Source organism: Culex quinquefasciatus, chromosome 3 (assembly GCF_015732765.1).
Source record: "Culex quinquefasciatus strain JHB chromosome 3, VPISU_Cqui_1.0_pri_paternal, whole genome shotgun sequence".
Lineage (NCBI taxonomy): Eukaryota > Metazoa > Arthropoda > Insecta > Diptera > Culicidae > Culex > Culex quinquefasciatus.
Window position 1 is genome coordinate 123,553,430 of NC_051863.1, and position 22,274 is coordinate 123,575,703.

A 22,274-nucleotide genomic window follows, 5' to 3' on the forward strand; every position below is an offset into this window, starting at 1 on the left:
TCAGCTGATTGAGAGGGGAAGTTGAATTATTTGCTTGAACTCGCGTTGTTGTCGATATGATCCCGGATGCTAGGCTGGATGTTGAGGTTGTTCGATGAATCCTGAGACCGTGTCCTCACGGCTGTATAAGGTATGGTTTCCCAGGATTGTTATCAGAGCTACATAAACAGTGTTGTTGCTCAGTTATATGCATGGATTCTACTTAATATGGACATAATTCAGTTGACCATGTCACTAGGAGTTTTCTCTGTGTATTTTTAAAGACATTTCTCTGTGGATTCTGTATAATTTATTATAATTTCAATACAACAATTTCACAGCCTCCATAACTGCCTAAACCGTTCAATTTCACTTTTTCACCGCACCGAACCACCGTATCTCGGAGATGGTTCCTTCAATCGCCCTTTTCATCACTATCCTGGACAACCGGGAAATGTCCATTTTGAGTGCAAGAAGCCGGATGTTCCAGGTTTCACTAAAGATGCATCAATTTGCCAAAATTCCTGCGTATTCGTTAGGAAACAGCTGCTGGAGGCCACTGCAAGGGTAGTAGAAGAACGCTAGTATTTTTTTTTATCGTTTTGAATCTAAAATTAATAAAATTAAACTTACCAACATGATGAAAAGGCTTCGATTGCAAACATTTTTTTTCCAATCGTCAAACAAAATTCTCAGCTGACTGCATTTTTCTCCCCGAACGATTTGTTTTGGTTTAATGCATGAGAGAGTAAGCATTATTTTTGATTTTTTTTGTTGGTGCTCTCTCTTTCGCTCTTACACGGAACAAAATCGTGTTGCCAGTTTGAAGAAATATGTTGTTGCAGTGTTGCTAGTAGCAGCATCAAATCAGCACTATTCCGGCTATTACTAGAGCAGTTGTTTTAAAGCTAATTTGCAATCACCTTAGCTGTTTTATGACTGATTAGCTGGTGAATGCTGTTTAGCAGCTCATTTATGATTTCTTTTAGTGCTGGATGGTTACTTGGGGGGTGAAGGTGGCCACCGGAGTTAAGATTAATGGGCGTCATAAAGTACGGCGATCTTTGGAAGTCCAACGTATGGACCTCGCCGTGTGTAACGTTGGTTAAGGTGTAGACCATACACCGACCGGTCATCAATGTCGCAGTAATCAGGATTGATAATTCATCAGGTTGATGGAGGCATCTTTATCGCAAGCAAAATGGCTAATACAGTGTGACTCCATTAGAGGGACAAGCTCCTACCTTGTTTTACCTTGAGCTTAATGATCTTATGATCGATACTAGTTTGGATTTTTTCCAATAATCAGACTAAGTTAACTATAAGATGGCATCATAACTGGCGAAAGTGATCGTCTCATAAGGGGTCGTGCATAAACCACGTGGTCTCCTTAGGGGGGGGAGGGGGTCCGAAATCCGACCGAAAAAAACCATGAAAAGCCATGGGGGGGGGGGTCGACGGCTGACCACGTGGCCTTTATAAAAAAATCTTTTCTTAAAAAAAAACAAAAAAATACGCGCTTTGAATTTACTTATATGCATACATTTTTGTTGCACTTCAAAACCATACAATTATTGTGTTTAAAATTATTACTTATATTTCAATGTCATAATATTTTCCAATTCAATATTGAATTATGTATATATCAATACTTTGAGCCTGTAATTGAATGTACACTTTTTAATACTCATGTAACTACGTTTTGCAAAAGTTTAAAAGCTGTTAAAAAATAAAGAGACAGTATCCAAAGTTAATATACCCTAAAAAATGCGTACCAAAATGCAAACACAATTACATTTTTTTGTTGATGGTATTAAGTAGCTAAAAATGTGCTTGCAAATTTGCATTGAAAGTAGATGTAGTCTTCGATAGTTCTATTTTGGAACAACTTAAAAAATAAATATTGCTGACAATTTTATAAGGTTTTCGTAACAAGGCAAAAAACTAAATATGTATTATAAATGAAGTGTCTAAAAATGATTCTCTGCGAAAAAAAATCAAAATCTCAGATCCTAGCTAATTACCGTAGCTGGTCCTATAAGTGATCGAAGAATCTTAATCGAAAGATTTCCTTTTGAAACTTAAAACAAACTCAAGATATCTTGTATCTCCTCTCTCATGCAATATTTTTTTAAGTTCAAAGAAACTAAAAACCCCAATTTCAGGATTATCGCGCAAAATTTCAGTTTCACTACCTCATTTGCAAGTGAAACGTCTAACATTAAAAAACAACCAGTAACGAAAAAACGAATGATACATACTTTAAGATTCACCAAAAAATTTGATGAATATTTTGATATAAAATATATTCCTTTTTTCATGGGTTACACTATTCGGATTGTTATATTACATAACATTTCATAAAATACACGTTTACTATCCATCGTCAAAGTTGTAGGTATTTTTTTATGTTAATAGGGACCATCTATTGAGCCAAAGAGAAACATGGGCAAACATTTTAGATTTTAGAGAAAAAAACGAGCTTCAAGCAAACATTGTTTTTGTTTCTCAATTAATTTGAAGAAAAAATAGGGGCCAAAGGTGCCCTTTCCTAAAATATTAGTTTTTCTTTAAGCTGAGAAAATATACTATACCCTCAACTTCATATTTGAGATAAAACCACTCAAATATATAGACACATTTAAATAATTTAAGTTTTAAAGAGTCACTTAATTTTCAAATGCCAATATCAATTTGTGAAATAAATTTCAATACAATGCCGTCAAGATCAACATAAATAAAATTCATTAAAAAGATGGAACGGTACTTTCAACTCGCTGGTTCTCGGGCCATTTTTTTGAGTGAATTATAAGGATGTCTAGATGATCCTTAAACTTTGCAGAACTCGATATGATCAAATCTGTAATTTATGCGATCAAAAACGTCGTTCCAACTTTTGTTTGCTCTAATAAAAAAAATCGCCCGAAAATCCGCGGAGACAAGCCCGAAAACCTGTGAGTTGAAGTTACCGTTCCAACGTTTTAGGGAGGCTTTGGCATCCGTGGGACATGCGTTGGGCGTCCCAGTGTTAATAATTTCAAAGATATTGAAAAGATTGAAAAATTAACTTATTTTTTTTGTATTTATTTTGAGGTAATATCTCCAACCAAAAGTTGGATCAAAAATCTTAAATCGTAGATAATTGCCTATTTAAACAACTGAAAAAAATGTAAAATAATAAATAAATTTTAGCTTAATCTTTTTTAAATTTATCAAAACACGTAGTCGATAGCAAAATCAATTTAAAGTAAGAGTAAGACTTAAACAATTTGGATGTCCATGACTAAAAGAATGATTTTTAGCGCGTTGTCTACAACTTTTCCAAAGACACGAAATCGATTTTCGAGCAATTCTATACATAATCGGTCTTTATTCTTAAATTTTAATTTTTTTTGATTTTTTTAATCCGTCTGAAACCTGTTTTGGTGCCCAAGCCATTTTGCATCATAAGTTTGTCCATATAGTTTTCCATACAAATTTGGCAGCAATGAAAATTAAAAAAATCTGTATCTTTTTTAAGAAATTTTTGATCGATTTGGTGTCTTCGGCAAAGTTGTAGGTATGGATAAGGACTACACTGAAAAAAATGGTAAATGGTAATTTACTTTGCTGATTTTTAATTTCACTTTTTGTCACTAAAACATGATTTGCAAAAAATACTATTTTTATTTTTTTTAAATTTTGCCAACATTTCAGAAATTTTCAGAACGGGCAAAATATCGTTGTTCGAGTTATGAATTTTTTAATCAATACTGATTAAAAAAAATCGAGGTATTGACCGCAACTTAATTTCAATTTTATTTTTCGATGTAAAATCGAATTTGCAATCTAAAAGTACATTAGTAAAATTTTCATAAAGTGCACCGTTTTCAAGTTATAGCTATTTTTAGGTAACTTTTTTTAAAATTAGTTGCAGTTATTAATTTAAAAAAATATTTTTGAAATGCTGAGAAAATTCTTTGTTGCCTTGTTGCTAAGATATTGCCATGCAAAGATTTTAAAACAGAAAAATGGATGTTTACTACTCAAACAACCCATAATTTTCTTCTGTCGATATCTCAGCAACTAATGGTGCGATTTTCAATGTTTATGAATAAAACTTTCGTGAAATTTTCCGATCTTTTCGAAATCAATATTTTCAAAAAAAAATAATACTAACATTTCAAAAGGTCGTAATATTGAATGTTTGCCCCTGTCTCTGATTCTTGTATGGAGAAAAAAATTAAACAGCTCGACTTTTTTGGACACACTGAATCATTGGAAACAATCATGCTTAATTAAAAAGAAAAGTTGCTTTAGTTTGGATTTTTATGAATGTTTGGAATAAAATAAATATTAACTAGGAGCTTTCATAACTAGATATTTTCCTTAAAATAAAATGAAATTATTTTTTTCCTGAAACAAAACTTTTCTATTTAATTAATTTCGATTTTAAGAAAATATTTTAAAGCGCATTTAAATTAAATCATGAATGCTGTTTATATATCAAAATAGCTTTAAATCTTAAAGCACATTTATTCTGGATGCAATTAATTGCACTGCAATTCCATAATTTTGAATACATATGTTTTACTAAGTTGCTTGTTTTGTTGAGAGTATTTTTTACTTTCTGTACCATTTCAATAAATTGTTATACTGTTATTATTTACCTTAAACTTTGTGATATCATACTTTTTTCACACTTTTAAGTGAATTTCAGTTTTTTTTGTATATTATTAAATTGGTTTTAATGGTGTTGTTTTCTGTTTGACCCAATGTCACCCTCTCTAAAGGGTGAGTTTGAGTTAATTTTAAAACGATTGGAATTTATGAACGGTGTGATTATACTAGCCATATTCTGAGAAAATGTTGGTAAATTCAGGAGCATTCCCCAACAAAATTTATTTCGATATAATTTGAAATGTTTTTATTGTATTAAAATAACAACAGTCATATCGTTTTTGACCAAAAGTCACCACCACTGACGGTACATCATTTGTGGATAAACATTTTTGAAATCTATACTTATTTTGTTTTTTTAAAGATTTTTCACCTGGGAGGAAAAAGCCACGTGGCCATATAGGGGGGGGGGGGGGTTTGGCGTGAAACCACGAAAAACCATGAGGGGGAGGGGGTCAAAATTTCTCCAAAAAAAGGCCACGTGGTTTATGCACGACCCCTAACACTAATATCAATCTGATCACACCTCTTTTAGTTATGCATCACACTTAGTAAATCTCCCAAAACAAAAATGTAAATAACATCCATCAACGCATCCCAAAACAGTCACTTAGCGGGCGCTTATCGCACCAAAAATCATATTTAATTGAAATGCCAACGATTTATCACTGTGGCGTGCCCGGACACCACCGAAGAGGTGCATTTCGTAATGCATTTCCCATGGTACTCCCCGTCGGATTATTCAAATTGGCAAGTTTCGTCACGACCGTGAAGTCGTTTGGGGTTGGAAAATGCAATTATTCTACGTTAGACTGCACCCCCTCCGAAGAGGGGGTGGGGGCGACCCCTGCCGTTTGACCTTTATTAGAATTGCTCGTGAACGACCCATTAAGATAACAAATTGAGAGCCTTGCCACGGCTGGGATGCAGGCCTCTGGCTCGGTTCGACGTAATTAGCTTCGGTAATGTGGATCGTGGTACGTGTCAAGACCTGGATTGCAGACGGTAGATAGGCCCGCGCGGATCAAAAGTATTCCGACGAACGACGTGCCTCGATGTAAATCTATTGCCGGTCACCAACCTGTGCGCTTGGGACCACCAAATGAGCCCCGGAATGTGAGGCTATGAACCATGGGATACGGGTGAAGACGAAATGTAATTCTCTGAAAATTGCTATTTTCAAGGGTAAATGTTTTATCTTTTAAGATATTGTCATTCTCGCAAGCGTGTTTTCCTAGAGCAGTGGTTTTCGTCCTTTTTCGTTATAATCCCTATTTTAAAAAAAATCAATATGAAATTTTATAAATTTTCACTGCTACGGAAGTTTTAGAATAAAATTCTCAAATATGTTTTTTACAAAAAAGAAACTCAAATTAAATCATTTCCAATATTTGCCAATAAGTTGTTTAATAGATTACTCTTGTGAACAATTGTCCATTCCAAAATATCTTTATTGTAAGGAACATGGACATTGGACAGTCACAAAACCCTTTTCCCCTTTATGGTGTTCACGTGGTTTATGGATGGCCCCCAAACAACGCAAATCATTTCCGTCTTTTTTCCAAATTATATTTTTTTTATAAAAACCCGTATTTTGGGTAAAAAAATACGATACTCGATCGATGCTCGCTAACTGGGCTGAGCGAAAATTACGAGGGGATCACCAATGCATATGTTTTTCCTGATGTAATATAAACATGAAAGTTACTAAACTTTATTCACAATGCTTACTTATCGTATTTCTTCAATTATGACTTGAAATAAAATAAAAATTTGAAAAAAGATTTTTTATTTATTGAACATGTTTTTGCATTCATTAACCTTTCGGTCATTTCGGTTTGTTTTGGTTTTTTGCATTGTATTGAAATTTTGAAAATTCGAGTATTTAAAAAAATACCGAATTTTGTGATTTTTTTGTAATTCACAGCAAAACTCTAATCGAATGAAACTTTCACTTTTTAACTAACAAAATTTGAAAAAAAGGGTTTCAAGACTGAGAAGAATTGTCAATGAGTTCATTTTAAGGGATCGTGCATGAACCACGTAGCCTTCAAATTTGAAATATTCAAGACTTTTAAACATAATTATAACTTTTTATCTATGTTATCTAAAGTTTTTTCAAAAGAGCTCGTATAGTTAGGCCGTTGCAAATATTTTTCAAAGTTTATGTCGCCCCCCCCCCTTCAATGTTGGCCTCAAAAATCATTGGGCAAAAAAAATATTTTTTCGAAAAACTTCAAAATTTTAATGAAATTTAAAGTTTAACCAACTGAAAACCAGTTAAAATGCATTTTCCCACGTTTATAATCATATTTAGCGTGTTTGAACTCCTTTGAAAACAATTTAAATTTTCATGAAATACCAATGTAAAAACGGAAAATAAAAATTCCGTCAATACCTCGATATTTTCAAAACTAATGATTGGAAAGCAACTGTACGCCTGTAAAAAGCATTTTAAAACACTTGTTTCATCCAAATGTTGAAACCTAGGCTTGTAATTTCAATTTTGTTTGCCCCCCCCCCTCCCACCCCCCCTCGACTTTGGTCAGAGCCGAGGGACATAAACTTTGAAAAATATTTGCAGCGGCCTTAGTTGAACTTAGTCCTATAAAATCTTCACACTTTTAATCTGTACTATTCAAAAATCGTGTAATTTGATCTATAATATGAAAAAAAGACAATTATGAAATGAGAAAATTATCTTTTTTTTTACCTTTTCGAAAGTTAGGAACCAAAGAAGTTTTTGTCTTATTGTGCCAAAATTGTCAAACTTACGAACCTAATCCTGCAAAAATCGGATTGTAAAAATAGTCAAACTATGCTGTAAATAATGTTGTATACAGTAGTTTAGGGAAGGTATCTAAATTTATATCGAGTTGTCTAAGTAATAAAAAGTTAGTTTAGTAAATGGGTAATTCTCTACCAACTCACACGAAATCGGGAAAAGTTGCCCCGACCCCTCTTCGATTTGCGTGAAACTTTGTCCTAAGGGGTAACTTTTGTCCCTGATCACGAATCCGAGGTCCGTTTTTTGATATCTCGTGACGGAGGGGCGGTACGACCCCTTCCATTTTTGAACATGCGAAAAAAGAGGTGTTTTTCAATAATTTGCAGCCTGAAACGGTGATGAGATAGAAATTTGGCATCAAAGGGACTTTTATGTAAAATTAGACGCCCGATTGGATGACGTACTCAGAATTCCGAAAAAACGTATTTTTCATCGAAAAAAACAATAAAAAAGTTTTAAAAATTCTCCCATTTTCCGTTACTCGACTGTAAAAAATTTTGGAACATGTCATTTTATGGGAAATTTAATGTACTTTTGGAATCTACATTGTCCCAGAAGGGTCATTTTTTCATTTAGAACAAAATTTTTCATTTTAAAATTTCGTGTTTTTTCTAACTTTGCAGGGTTATTTTTTAGAGTGTAACAATGTTCTACAAAGTTGTAGAGCAGACAATTACAAAAATTTGATATATAGACATAAGGGGTTTGCTTATAAACATCACAAGTTATCGCGATTTTACGAAAAAAAGTTTTGAAAAAGTTACTTTTTGCGTTTCTCTTTGTTTCGTCGTCCGTGTCTGTCGCGGGTGACCATGAACGGCCATGATCGATGACGACCAACTTTTTAAAACTTTTTTCGTAAAATCGTGATAACTTGTGATGTTTATAAGCAAACCCTTATGTATATATATCAAAATTTTGTAATTGTCTGCTCTACAACTTTGTAGAACATTGTTACACTCTAAAAATAACCCTGCAAAGTTAGAAAAACACGAAATTTTAAAATGAAAAATTTTGTTCTAAATGAAAAATGACCCTTCTGGGACAATGTAGATTCGAAAAGTACATTAAATTTCCCATAAAATGACATGTTCCAAAATTTTACAGTCGAGTAACGGAAAATGGGAGAATTTTAAAACTTTTTAGTGTTTTTCGATGAAAATACGTTTTTCGAATTCTGATTACGCCATCAAATCGGGCGTCTAATTTTACATAAAAGTCCCTTTGACAACAAATTTCTATCTCATCACCGTTTCAGGCTGCAAATTATTGAAAAACACCTCTTTTTTCGCATGTGCAAAAATGGAAGGGGTCGTACCGCCCCTCCGTCACGAGATATCAAAAAACGGACCTCGGATTCGTGATCAGGGACAAAAGTTACCCCTTAGGACAAAGTTTCACGCAAATCGAAGAGGGGTCGGGGCAACTGCTGTGTGAGTTGGCGGAGAATTACCCAAATCCCAATGCATAAAGCTCTGGTTGATGTGATCCGTTAAGCTTGATTTGAAAATTTTGAAATTTTTTTATTGAAAAGATCAGACAAATTTCGCAATTCTAACAAAGAAAATTGGATCAACAGTCAGTTGGCTAACTAGGTGACACTTAGAGAAATTAGTTTTCATCGATTTGAATTCATTATGACATCTTTTTCGTAATGGCGTAATAGCGTAATGGTTAAAAGGCAAAAGAATACGGAAATACATCAAAAATAAATACTCAAAGATGGATATAAGTTGAGAACGAACGAGAAAAATAATTTTAAGGCACTTTTTTGTCCAGATTTCGATATTTTCCAAAAAAACGCACTATAGCTTACTTTTTTAGTCAACTGCACTGAATCGGGACTACAGTCTGAATAGGGACATCAGTTTTTGAGACGGTTCTCTGGAACATATTAAAAAAACACGTATTTTGGATATTAAACTTCAAGTCATAATCATAACCTAGAACTAAGCCGACGACACCAAATCGATCAGAAAATCTCTTCTCAAAATTCAGAATTTCATATATTTACATACTCATTTTGTATGACTAGTCCCCCATAACTGTATGGGGGCAATTCTCTACCAACTCATACGAAACCGGGAAAAGTTGCCCCGACCATCTTCGATTTGCGTGAAACTTTGTCCTAAGGGGTAACTTTTGTCCCTGATCACGAATCCGAGGTCCGTTTTTGATATCTCGTGACGGATGAGCGGTACGACCTCTTTCATTATTGAGCATGCGAAAAAAGAGGTGTTTTTCAATAATTTGCAGCCTGAAACGGTGATGAGATAGAAATTTGGTGTCACAGGGAATTTTATGAAAAAATGTACGCCCGATTTGATGACGTACTCAGAATTCCGAAAAAACGTATTTTTCATTGAGAAAAACACTAAAAAAGTTTCAAAAATTCCGTTTCCGTTACTCGACTGTAATTTTTTAGGAACATGCCATTTAAACGGAAATTTAATGTTCTTCACGAATCCACATTAACCCAGAAGAGTTATTTTTTCATTTAGAACAAAACTTTTCATTTTAAAATTTCGTGTTTTTTCTAACTTTGCAGGGTAATTTTTTAGAATGTAACGATGTTCTACAAAAGTGTAGATCAGACAATCGCAAAAAAAAGTTCACAAGGGGTTTGCTTATAAAAATTACGAGTTATCGTGATTTTACGAAAAAAAAGTTTTGAAAACGTTGATCGTCGTCGATCATGGTCGTTCATCGTCACCCGCGACAGACACGGACGACGAAACAAAGAGAAACACAATTTTTTTTCAAAACTTTTTTTTAAAAAACCGCATTTACTCGTGATTTTTATAAGCAAACCTTTTATGTATGGATATCAATTTTTATGTTATTGTCAGGTATACAACTTGGTTGAACATTTACACTTTAAAAAATAACCCTGCAAAGTAAAAAAAAAAACACTACATTTCAAAATAGAAATTTTTGTTCTAAATGAAAAAATAACCCTTCTGGGTTAATGTAGATTCGTAAAGAACATTAAATTTCCCTTAAAATGACATGTTCCAAAAAAATTTACAGTCAAGTAACGGAAAATGGGAGAATAAAAAAAAAATAGTGTTTTTTTTTTCGATGAAAAATACGTTTTTCGGAATTCTGAGAACGCCATCAAATCGGGCGTCTAATTTCACATAAAAGTCCTTTTCACACCAAATTTCTATCTCATCACTGTTGAAGACTGCAAATTATTGAAAAACATCTCTTTTTTCGCATGTTAAAAAATGAAAGAGGCCATACCGCCCCTTCGTCACGCGATATCAAAAAATGGGGACAAAAGTTTTCCCTTTAAAACAAAGTTTCACGCAAATCAAAGAGGGGTTCGGGCAACTTTTCCCGATTTCGTGTGAGTTGGTAGAGAATTACCCTTTAATATTATGCAATATTGTTTTCGCTAAATCTAAGATTTTTTAAACTTACCATTGAAAAATAATCGAATTTATTTTTGGAATGCATTTGAAACCCTTACTTATAGAAATTAAAAAAAAAACCATAGACTTTGTAAATTATTTTGTCGTCAGCTACCAGAGAACTGCTCCAAAGCGTTAAAAACCGCATAAAGTGTTGCACCTACGGCGAAGCTCATGCAAATCAGTGCCAAAATGCACCTCACGATCACGCGGGCGACTGCTTTCCTCGGACCCGCAGGCAGTGCTTCACTGCTAAAAATGCACCCTGATGTAGATTAGCACTGAATCAATCAACTGGAAAGATGGCGGACAGCCGGTACCGTACCGTACGAGGTGCTTCCAGCGATCGATGGGAACACTTTTTGCAAGTGAGTTTGTGCGGTAAAAGTTACATCGGAAGTGCAGTTCACTTTCCGCATCTCATTTGTGACAGTTTTAGACCCTTGAGGAGACGCGGATCGAGATCTTGCAACGCGGCTTGGGTAAATTATGACCTGTTGAGGTACGAGATGTCACGTGTGAGATATTGAGGAAGAGTGAAAGTAGTCACTGTTGCGTGATGTGGATTATACTGATGATCGTTTTGAACTAAGATCAACTCCCGTCTAACCACACAAGATCAATCAACTCATTTGACCTTGTCTGATGGATGAATTCAATTCCAACTAACTGCACAGGTAAAAGCGATCTGTCTAAGCTATCACTAGTCTGAATCGATGTGGTTTCGTAATCGTCAGATAAAAACAAATTGATTTTTTTTTCTCTGCTAAGTTCATCAATGCGCTATTGTATTGCTGAACGATCAATGGAGATGCATTGACGATAGCTATCGATTGATGGCGATACCGGAGTATAATACGAGATCATAGGAAGTTGTTCATCGATTGTCTGCTTTCCAATTTGTCTTTTTTCGATCGGCTGTAGTCTTATACTCACGTCAATAAGGCAAGAATTAATAAAATAATTTCTTCTCTATTTCCAGCTACTCCACATTCCAACCGCCTCAGCAACACCCGCGATCAAAACGCTGGGCAACCTGATGGCCATTCCACCCCTTCCACCGCATCATCAGGTGTCCCTCCCTCACCAGTACCGGCCACCCCACATCGTGTTACCCCGCCGAAATACCAGCAACTACGGCAGCGGCGTTAACTCCTCGCTGGAGTTCAACGGAACCAAAATTGACCGCTCCGACATCAACGTCCACCGGAGCTACTCGATCGATCGGATCGACGACGTGGACCGTGGCTATCACAAGTCCCGCAAGATCACGTACAAGTACCCCCAGCACGGACATCCGAAGGTGCGGCCGCCGACGTTACATCCCAAGTTTTATACGGCGTACTCGGACTGGAGCACGTGCGACGTCTTTTGCCGGAAACGGCGCGAGCGGTACTGCATCGTGCGGTCCAAATGCGGCTTTCACGTGCACATCGAGGAGCGGCAGTGTCATTATAGATTGTGGGTGGTTTTGAATTCATAAAAATAAAAAAATATTTTCTTCAACCCCTTTTTTTCTATTTTCAGCTGCGCACCTCTCTCAATCCCGACTGACTACGACCGTCACTCGAAAAAGAAGAAGAAACGAATCATCGTCGAGGACTACGACGACGAGGACGAATACTTCGACGAGGATGACACCGAGTACGTGATCATCAAGAAAAAGCCAAAGCGGAAGCGGAAACGTCCCCACATCGTGTACCACCGGAAGGAGGGAGTCGTCCCGTCGAACCATCGACCCACGTATAACGACGACTACGACGAGCCTGTCAGGTATACGGAACGTCCAACCGAACAACGGCTTCAAAACCAGCGCAAACCGCTCAAGGTCGTGCTGGACGACTTTGACGACAAGAAGATCTTCGGTCCGAGTCCGCACTACGAGCAGCGATTCAACACGGTGCAGAAATTCCAAAGAAGACCTCACACAGCGGTGGTGAAGCGAAAGCCGTCCAGGTTGATGGATTACTTTGAAGACTATTACGACCATCTGTACAGGGATGGAACGGGGTTCGCCAACCGACGGGACGACATTCAGGACTTTGATCGGTTGCGACCGATCAGTGAGTTCTTGATCGGGGAACAAGCTACAAACTCAACGGAGCGTATGTCTACGCAGTTCAACCAGCTGATGGAGTCCTTCCCAACGGTGGAGCCTTCCACGAACAATCCTCACCACGCCAAACGGGAGATCAGCAACTTTCTGGAAGATTCCACTGAGGACTCCGGCCAGAACTCGTCCGAAGAAGATGCAATCAACGGGACTGTGGAACTCAGTCCCGACGGGAAGAAGTATCCTGGCGGTAGCATGCTGAAGCTGGGAGTGGCGGCGACTCAGAAAAAGGCCCGCGAGAAGGCGGTGTTTGAAATGCCACGCAAGGTGGACAACCCGTACTCGAAGTGGAGTCGGTGGTCCAAGTGTACGGCCAAGTGCACCACGAGGAGGTTTAAGTGAGTATTTTCACATCAATAAATATTAATTTTAGTAACCATTTGTCATCTTCCTAAGGCGCTGCAAAGTCCCGACCATGTGCGGGAACGACATCATCCGTGAGGTCGCGTACTGCTACACGGAGGGGAGCTTCTGTGAGGAATGGATCGGTAACCAGCTGTACCAAACCAACACCAACAGCAACAGCAAGAATCCCACAACTCCCGCAACGACATCAACTACGACGACAACCACGACGGTAGCTCCACCGAAACCCTCCAAACCTGCCAGAAATCATCACCGTTTGGAACACTCTCAGTCGGCTCGTAGTCGCAGCGATGCCGATCAGGAGAATGCGATTCAATCGTTTGGAGGGGGTGGTCGGAGAAGCTTCCTGCAGCCGGAGTACATGCCCCAGGAGCTGAACTGTGGACTTCCGATGGTGCGGAATAAGCCGAAAAAGTATCTTTACAACATGCTGCGGATAATCGGAGGCAAGACCTCCAAAAGGGGGCAGTGGCCTTGGCAGGTTGCCATTTTGAACAGGTTCAAGGTAAGGAGAAAGAAACATAAATCGATGTCTTAAACTAATATCAACATTCCCCCTTTCAGGAAGCCTTCTGCGGCGGAACTCTGGTGGCTCCACGCTGGATCCTAACCGCTGCCCATTGCGTCCGGAAGCGGCTGTTCGCCCGCCTCGGCGAACATCACCTGCAGCAGCCGGACGGGTCGGAGATTGAGTTCCGCATCGATTTCAGTATTAAGCACCCCCGGTACGACAAAAAGACGGTCGACAACGACGTGGCGTTGCTCCGGCTGCCGCGTGACGTCGAGCGGTCCGCCTTCGTGGGCTATGCCTGTCTGCCGGAACGGTTCCAAACGTTGCCCACGGGCCACACCTGCACCATCATCGGCTGGGGCAAAAAGCGCCACAGCGATGACGCCGGAACGGACGTGCTACACGAGGCGGAAGTGCCGATCATCACCAACGACAAGTGCCGGGCCGTGTACCACGATTACACCATCACGAAGAACATGTTCTGCGCCGGACACAAGCGCGGTCGGGTAGACACGTGCGCGGGGGATTCCGGCGGGCCTCTGCTCTGTCGGGACACCACCAAGGTCAGCAGCCCGTGGACGATCTTTGGGATTACCAGCTTTGGCGATGGATGTGGCAAAAAGAACAAGTTTGGCATCTACACCAAGCTGCCCAACTACGTGGACTGGATTTGGTCGGTGATAAACTGCGATGGCAACTGTCGGACGTGAATACAGATTTACAGTTTAATTAGAGCTTAAGAACAGTAACGCGCGTGAATGTGAGAGAGGAATGGCTTGAGCGAAAAAGTGAGACGATTTCAGTGAATTTTTATGTATAAATAGGAGCTTCTAGGGAGAGACAAATCATCTTACAATTTCATATTTATTGACTATAGAGCTTTTGAGTTAGTTCGAAGAATAAGGGAAACAAGCAAACACGATCTGGATAAACGTTATTTATTACGATTACTGTGTATAGTACTTTTTACGAATAAATAAAGTGATAATTAAGTAAAAAAATGATTTTTACATTTTATTGCTTTGCTGTTAATTATATGGGTTATATCATCTCAAACGGATCAGCACTCATAACTCTTATTTGGTGGGACTATTCATGCTTTCAAAACATGAAAAAATCCCGAAATTCATGCAAATCAGACCACCGCTTCCTCGACCCCTCCCTTTTTGGCATCACCTCTAAGTTTGGTCTCTTTCGCGATTTTAAACTGCGTTATCTCGGCAACCACACATTGATATGACTGATAAAACTCTTGAATGAAAGCTCAAGACACTTGTTGTCATCGGCAGATATGTGTAACCATGTTAGAGCACAAAATTTTGATTTTTCTGGTAGGTTTTAGATAGAACAGACTCAGACCAACAAGTACTATAGTACTTACTATAGTACTGCTAAGTGATTTTAACACTGCTGTCCCTATTCAGACTGTAGCCCCGATTCACCCCAGATGACGGTAACGCAGTTAAGGAAAAGGAGGTCGAAGGCCTTGCTACGCTCCATACTAAATTTTTAAAATATGTATGGAAATTTTGCTACGACGGAGGTGGGTCAAAATCAAAATTAAAATGGCTCAATAAATCTCGCTAGGTTTAAGGGTTGAGAAATTGGCGAATTCTTAGATTCTATTTATCTCCTACAACTTTGCTGAAGACACCAAAGCCCTACAACGTCAAAGATGTCTTTACGGTCATTTCCGAGGTCATCACCCTGTTTTTAAAACTTCAATAGATATCCATTATCAAGTATGTATGTACAATACCATGTCCCATTTTGAGGTTATGTTGAGGAATTCAAGGTGCTTTCCTAGAGTACTTTTTTCAAAATGTCCTATGCGCTATGAGTTTCCTATGTTGATAGGACATTTGAAAAAGTAATCTAGAAATTATATATTATAATGTTAGGAATAATGAAACACTTTCTCGCACCCCTTCTATATACTAGTACTATAGTACTAGTCACTTGATTGAACAAATTTTCGATAATCGATTGGAATCAATACATAAAATGTTTTAATAAGGTTCATTTTGTCATTTTATGGAGGGTTTTTTTACAATGATCAAGATATGCTAATAATTAAACCAAAATTGAAGTTTTTGGCTTCTTCCAGGCGGATTTATGTCGAAAAAACGCCTTTTTTCGATACTTTTTAAGGAATGCTTATTTGGGTCAACGAATTTTTCCCAGCCTGTAGGAAATTTCACCACGAACATTTTTCTCTCAGAGAAAATGCAATTTCGACACTCTAGAGCCGAGATATTCGCCGCTTAATCCGAATCTGAAATCTTATTTCACGAAAAAAGTGAGGATTTGGATATGCGCTCGTTTGGAATGTTATTTGCGGTTGTCAGCTGCATTTTAAATCGCTACTTGTTAGCGGTTTTGTCTCGGTTTTGATTCTACTTTAATTGATGTCTTACTCACAAAACTCTTCATTGATAGCGTTTTTTCATATTCTGTTTTTTTAAGAATATGGAAAAATCTCATTTTGTCACTTTATGACGTTTCGAGAAAACATAAAAACAATGCCATGAGCATGCAATGTAAACAATAACAAACACTTTTTGTTTGGTTGACCAATCTGTGCATTGTTCCGATGTTGGGTTTAATTTGTCTGACTTGACTTGACTGAAATTGCCTTGCGCAAGTTGTCGAATTTGCACGTTATGTCAAGAAAGAATGATCAGATTTGAACAACTTGTAGAAGAGTGACAACATTGCATGATTTTTTTTTACGGTTTTTTTTTAAATAAATAGAATTGAAACCGAATTTTGGGAATCTGTGAAGGTCAAAACGTGAGGCATTGAAACACAGATTAATTGAAAGCTTCTGAATACAAAGCGCATTCGTTATTTTGAACTTCGCTACTTCGAATGTCCGCTAATTAGAATGCTCACCAATTCGAACGCAACTTTGCCAGATTATTTTGTTGGAGATCTGTATTTTCTTGAAAATAAATCTGTATTTTATCTGTATCTGCAAATATAACCATTTTATAAAAATCTGTTTATACAGATTTTAGGGATTTTTGGGATCGAAAAGTCTGTAAAATACAGACGAGTTTTTGACAGCTGTCAGTCGTCCCAATTAGCGAATTTGGGTTCACTCATTCGAATGCAGTTCCATTTGAATGAGTGAATCCGCTCAGTATGACGTTCTTAACTCAATTTGACTGGAAACAGACATGCGCCAAGATAGCACGATCACGATGATTTGTTTATGGCGGCCGCTGATAAATTACCAAATTTGAAAATTAATTTCCAGAGAACTGTTCCATTCAAAAAACTTTCCCCACAAGTTGCAGCACCTACCACCAGATGTCTCCCAAGTATCAACTGTGGCAATCGTTCCGTCTCGTTCCAGCAAAGCGAACGTAAACAAAAACATGGCATAATAAAAACACAAACTGTCATCGTAGCTGCTGTCAAAGTCTGCCGAATGAAAACATTGACACGTAAATAAGAGTGAAATGCAACTCGTCGCCGACGTCGAAGACAACGATTTCGTTTTACTTTCCATTTTGGTGCTGCTTTAAAGGATCTTTTGCTTGTAGGTGGATTTTAGAAGTTGGCACGAGGGAAGTTTCGACGAAATGGGACGTTCGGTGATTTGCGAGGCCTATTTGGAGGAGTATCTGAAGAGTCTTGCCAAACGACAGGGCACCAGTGTGGGGCTGCTGATTGGTCAGGTTAGTGTGCTTGGGTGATTTCGTTTGCTCTTTTAATTAATATGACTTTGTTGATTGTAGCCTTCGAGTCATGGAAAAGATTACGTTGTTCATCTGAATAAGATCAAGGATGACTGCGGTGCGGATCAGGGGAAGAATGGTTTGCTGGACGTCGATAGCAAACAGGTTTCCCAGCATGCGCTGATTGAAACCAGGGTTCTGCCGGGTGGGTTCTACGTGCTGGGGATATTCGTTATCAATCCGAAAAGCGTCTTTGAAGATCCGGTTCTTGTTGGGAAGGTGAAAACCATCCTGGTGGACATACGGCATACATTCGCTTCCAACGGCTTGCTGCACGGGAATTGTGATGAGCTGGACGGGGGAGATAAGCTGGTGTTCTTCTACTCATCGAGCAGCAACGTGTTTGGCTGCAAATCGATATCACCCAAGTCGGACGGACTGAAACCATGTGACTGGAAGTTCCAGGACCGTGCCACAAGCTGGCACGTGATGAGCACATTCTACGAGACGGATGACGTGTTTGCACTGCGGAAAAGGGTTCTGAACAGTACGAAACGGAGGATAACTTGACGGAATGCGTTGAAGTGGTGAAGAAACAGCTCGAGCAGAGTGTGGTGTTTTTCGACGGAGAACCGGCCGATGGGAAGGAGTTGGTGGAGAGTGTTTTGAAGGCGAAGAAAGATGATCCTTTTGTGGTTCACATTTACGCTCCATCGGTAAGTAAAACTCTGTCAAACCCTGTCAACAATGTTTCAAACCAGTCATTCTGTCATTTTAGTCCTCCACGACTGACATCACCACGTGCAAGCTGGAAACCTTCACCGGAACCATGAAATTCGACGGCATCATCAGCTCCAAGTGCTTCGTTCACCCGAAAACCACCTTCGCCGAAGCGGAATCGTTCATCAAAGCCGACATCGTTCGTTCCCTGATGTCTCGCATCCAAATTCACTGCGACTCGCTAGTTCAAGCGGAAAACTCCATCCCGGATACGATCATGTTGAACGAGCTTCCGCGTCGAATCTACTTCCCGATCCGGGCCAAATCGAACCAGATCCTCTTCAGTGAGTATCTGTTCCGGGAGGAGGGCAAAGCAACGGCCATTCCGCAGATCCAGGAAACGCTAGATCTCAGCTTCACCCCGAAGGAACTGAACGCGGCGGTGGAGATTGTGGCCGAAGTTAAGGAGGAGGAACGACACGATGCGAAAGAGTGCGGCTCGGCGGATGGAGCCGGAGGTAAGAAACGGAAGGAAGTTGAACGGCCCAGTACGGTCCTGCTGGGAGCTGTGGGAGCGATCGCGGTGCTGATTGTTGCCATTGTGGTGTTTTTGCTTACGAAGTAGTTTGCGGGGCGGGACGGGGGTTGTCGCGTTATATGTTTCCTTTACAATTTTTTGTAACATGGATTACGTCAATAAATGTTCATATACACTATTTTAATAATTTTTGTTGTTTTTCGTCAGAAATCCTACAGCATATGAATAAAACAATAAAAATAAAAGCTAGGAAAGATTTGGTATTTTCAGACCCCCTTCCCTTCTTTTTAACACAATACACTTCCCATATAAATTAATAATTTACATTAAGCGTACCCGAGCAGACTTGGGGATAGCATTTTTTTTATATTTGGAAATTCTAGGCCAATAACATTTTATGTTATTTATAACAAGATTTGTTATTCGTCGCTATGATTTTTTTGTTGCTGGATTGTTATTGTAATAACAGAGTAATAACATTTTAAGTTATTCTTCGAATAAATCTTTGTTTACTTTTTGGAGGTAGTCTTCAATAACAAAAAATGTTATTCCAAAGTTGATTTGGCTTTCAGCCAATAACAAATTTTGTTATGATAACAAAAACTGCTATTAAGTCCTTATGCAAAAATTGATTTTCCTAGAAGATTCCATAACACTTTCTGTTATTTTAACAGTATTTGTTATTACCGTCTGCCCGGGTAACAGTCATCTACACCCTTTCCCCTTACTGCGTTACTTAATAAAAGAAAGCTTCCTTAGCAAACCACGGTTATTTTAATGATATTTTCTGATGTTATAAAAACTACAAAATCCCTCCAATTGATATTTGTGATATTTCATGAATACTGTTAAGAAATGGTATTTGTCCCTATTTTTGGCCTACAAAGCAGAGCAGAGGTGTATTTTCAGAGGCTGTTCTAGGCAGCCTAGTTTATATCACAGACAACAGACGTTTGAGCTCGATTCCACCCTTGTGTAAAATATTGCAACGGATGTTTTTAATTGTGGCAATCCGTTGGTGTCGCTGTCAAAATATCGCTTTCTGCTTGCTGTCATTTTCCTTCCGTGTGTGTTGCATTTTCCTTGGCTGTGTTTATATTACATGAATAATTTGGTTTTTTAGGGCTAATGCTTGTACTTACGGCTCTGGAAGGAATCATACCCAATCGGCCATTTTTTTTGTCGAGCCATAATACCACTGCGATCAATTATAGGAATATTGAGGTGTGATTTGGCAGCCATGTTTGTTTTAGAAAAACATTCAAATCTTGATTCAGAATGTTTCAATCAAAAAGAGATTTTCTCTGTGTTGTTTGTAGAAGCATTTTACATATAGTGATTATATTTTCATTTCAATTTACTATTTCTGGACCCTGAATTCAGAACCATCATTGACGGGACTGTAGTGAAAGACACCATTTACCACCTTAGACACTATTTTTGACCTACCTTCTGATTGGTTAAAATCTCGAAGCACGTAGCGAACATTTTTCACGTACGGTACAGCCCAAAAAATGCAATGTAAGTTTGTAAACAAAGAGTGTATCCCGCTCACTCCTCAGACCTGAGCAAGATAAAATCTTTGTTTACAAACTCACATTGGCCCCTTTACATTGTTTTGCTTGATATGTAGATATTAAAATATATTTACAGCTGAATTGTAAAACTTTTGAAATGATTCTTCAGTTTCACCGATTAGTCATCACAGTTGCCAAATGTCAGCCTGAAATGATAAAAAAACACCAAAATTATCAGTCTAACAATACAGCAATACAGGGTTAGTTACCCTTTTTTTTCTTTAGGATCTTCTAACTTTAAGCAGAATTGCTTGTAGTTGCAAATGATCCAGATTTGTCTATATTATTTACTGTTTACTGGGGGCGATGTGGATTTTTGGTCAAAATAACAAAAACATTATAATGAAAGTGTGGTACAGTCATCCCTCATATTCGGAACAGTTTACAGATCTGCCAACGTTCAACAAGTCATAGAAAATCGATAATTGAACAAAATGATATGCTTTTTCCTTCATGTGAAAGCCTTGCGATCTTTTGATTGATGTATAGACTTGCTGTACATTTTTACGTTTTATATCAAGTTTTTAAAGAAAAACATTGACCCTTGAAATCCACAAATTCGTAACACTGTTTTCATACAATGTAAACAAACTTTTTTTCTCTCAAGGAGTACATATTTTTTACAAAAAAAAATTAGCTTAGAGATGTTTTATACATGGTCTGATAACTTTTTTTGTGAAAATATCAATTAAATTCAGGTGTTCCCCAATTGTGAGAGGCACAATAACATACCACAATTATGGAACAGGCAATTTGGAGGCAGTGTTTTGCTGCTCTGGACAAAATAGTCTTGGAATGAAGTTTTTTGTTCAAAAAGTCCTACTTTTACTAGTGAAATAGCAAGATAATGTCCAAATAAAGGTCCTAAAAATAGGAGGGACGACAGAAAAGTTGCATTTTGCATCCTTTTAACAAATTACCACAAAAGTGTTCCGAATTTGTGGGTGTTCCGAATATGTGGGATGACTGCATTTTTCAATTTTTTATTATATAATGTCACATGAGTAGGGCTAATGATTTTTTGCGTTTTTGCGGAAGCCGCGTAATCCGTGAAATTTACATCTGGCCGTAAAATTTAGTAAATACCGTGAAATGCCGCAAAACTTTAAATAATTTTTAGAAAAAATATTTTTTAAGAGCATTGATTTAACTTTACAATTTCCCAAACATTAAAAAAAATGCAAGGTAAATTGAGAAATAATGATTCTTTTTTAAATATTGTTCATTGAAATGTTTTTCGTTGTGCAAATTGCAAATTTCCAGCAAAATTTCTTGAGTCCGCAAAATTCAAAAGAATGTAAAAGAACGTTATTATAAACTACAGTAAAAGAAAAACAATGAGCTATATTATTTTATAATCCATGTAAAAATAATTAAATTATGGATGAGCAAATTGCATGTATCGTAAGATAAACGAAAAAAGATTTTTTTATTTTGATTATAAATGAAGTTTTTTCGTCAATTGGTTTCAAATAGACTCGAGCTGAAAAAATCTTCTTTTTGCAACTTGTTGCATAAACTACTATTTTCGATGTCATATTCTTGAATATTGAGCTCATGTCGAGTCTGGACTGTATTGAAATAAAAATACGTAAAACGAAAATATAAAACAACCACTTTAAAATCAAAGTTCAACGCCGAAAGAATTGTCATTCAATGATTCACTGCAGAATAATGTAATTTAAAACGAAAATTCAACATGCAAAATTCCAACAAGTCATTGCCCACCATCAAATCAGGTAGATGTCCGACGTCAACCCCGGCCAGCCAGCAGGCCGGAATAAAGTGCCGCAATGACCTCGAATATGGCACGTAGCCACGCCAGCCGTGTCCAGAGAACGATGAATGAACGCAGAGTCCATGCAGCGGAAAGCGCACGCGGTCGTATCAGCTCAATGATTGTCCAATGTCCCATGGCTTG

General features: G+C 37.9%; 2 protein-coding genes across 2 annotated transcripts in view; both read left to right on the plus strand.

Moving 5' to 3' along the window:
- The window catches only part of LOC6037616, a 101,505-nt gene extending 86,672 nt beyond the window's left edge, over positions 1 to 14,833 (plus strand). The window contains exons 3-6 of the mRNA XM_038263143.1: positions 11,825 to 12,303; positions 12,370 to 13,293; positions 13,352 to 13,826; positions 13,886 to 14,833. Of these exons, the coding sequence (XP_038119071.1) occupies positions 11,825 to 12,303; positions 12,370 to 13,293; positions 13,352 to 13,826; positions 13,886 to 14,542 (2,535 nt within the window). The 3' untranslated portion in view covers positions 14,543 to 14,833. The remainder of the gene's footprint in view (positions 1 to 11,824; positions 12,304 to 12,369; positions 13,294 to 13,351; positions 13,827 to 13,885) is intronic.
- A 2,428-nt stretch (positions 14,834 to 17,261) lies between these two features.
- Positions 17,262 to 18,960, plus strand: LOC6037615 (protein odr-4 homolog). Its single transcript, XM_001847454.2, is given in 4 exon segments — positions 17,262 to 17,518; positions 17,579 to 18,046; positions 18,049 to 18,234; positions 18,297 to 18,960. Coding segments are annotated over 4 exon segments (1,317 nt in total). The 5' UTR covers positions 17,262 to 17,422; the 3' UTR covers positions 18,864 to 18,960.
- Positions 18,961 to 22,274: the final 3,314 nt, after the last annotated feature.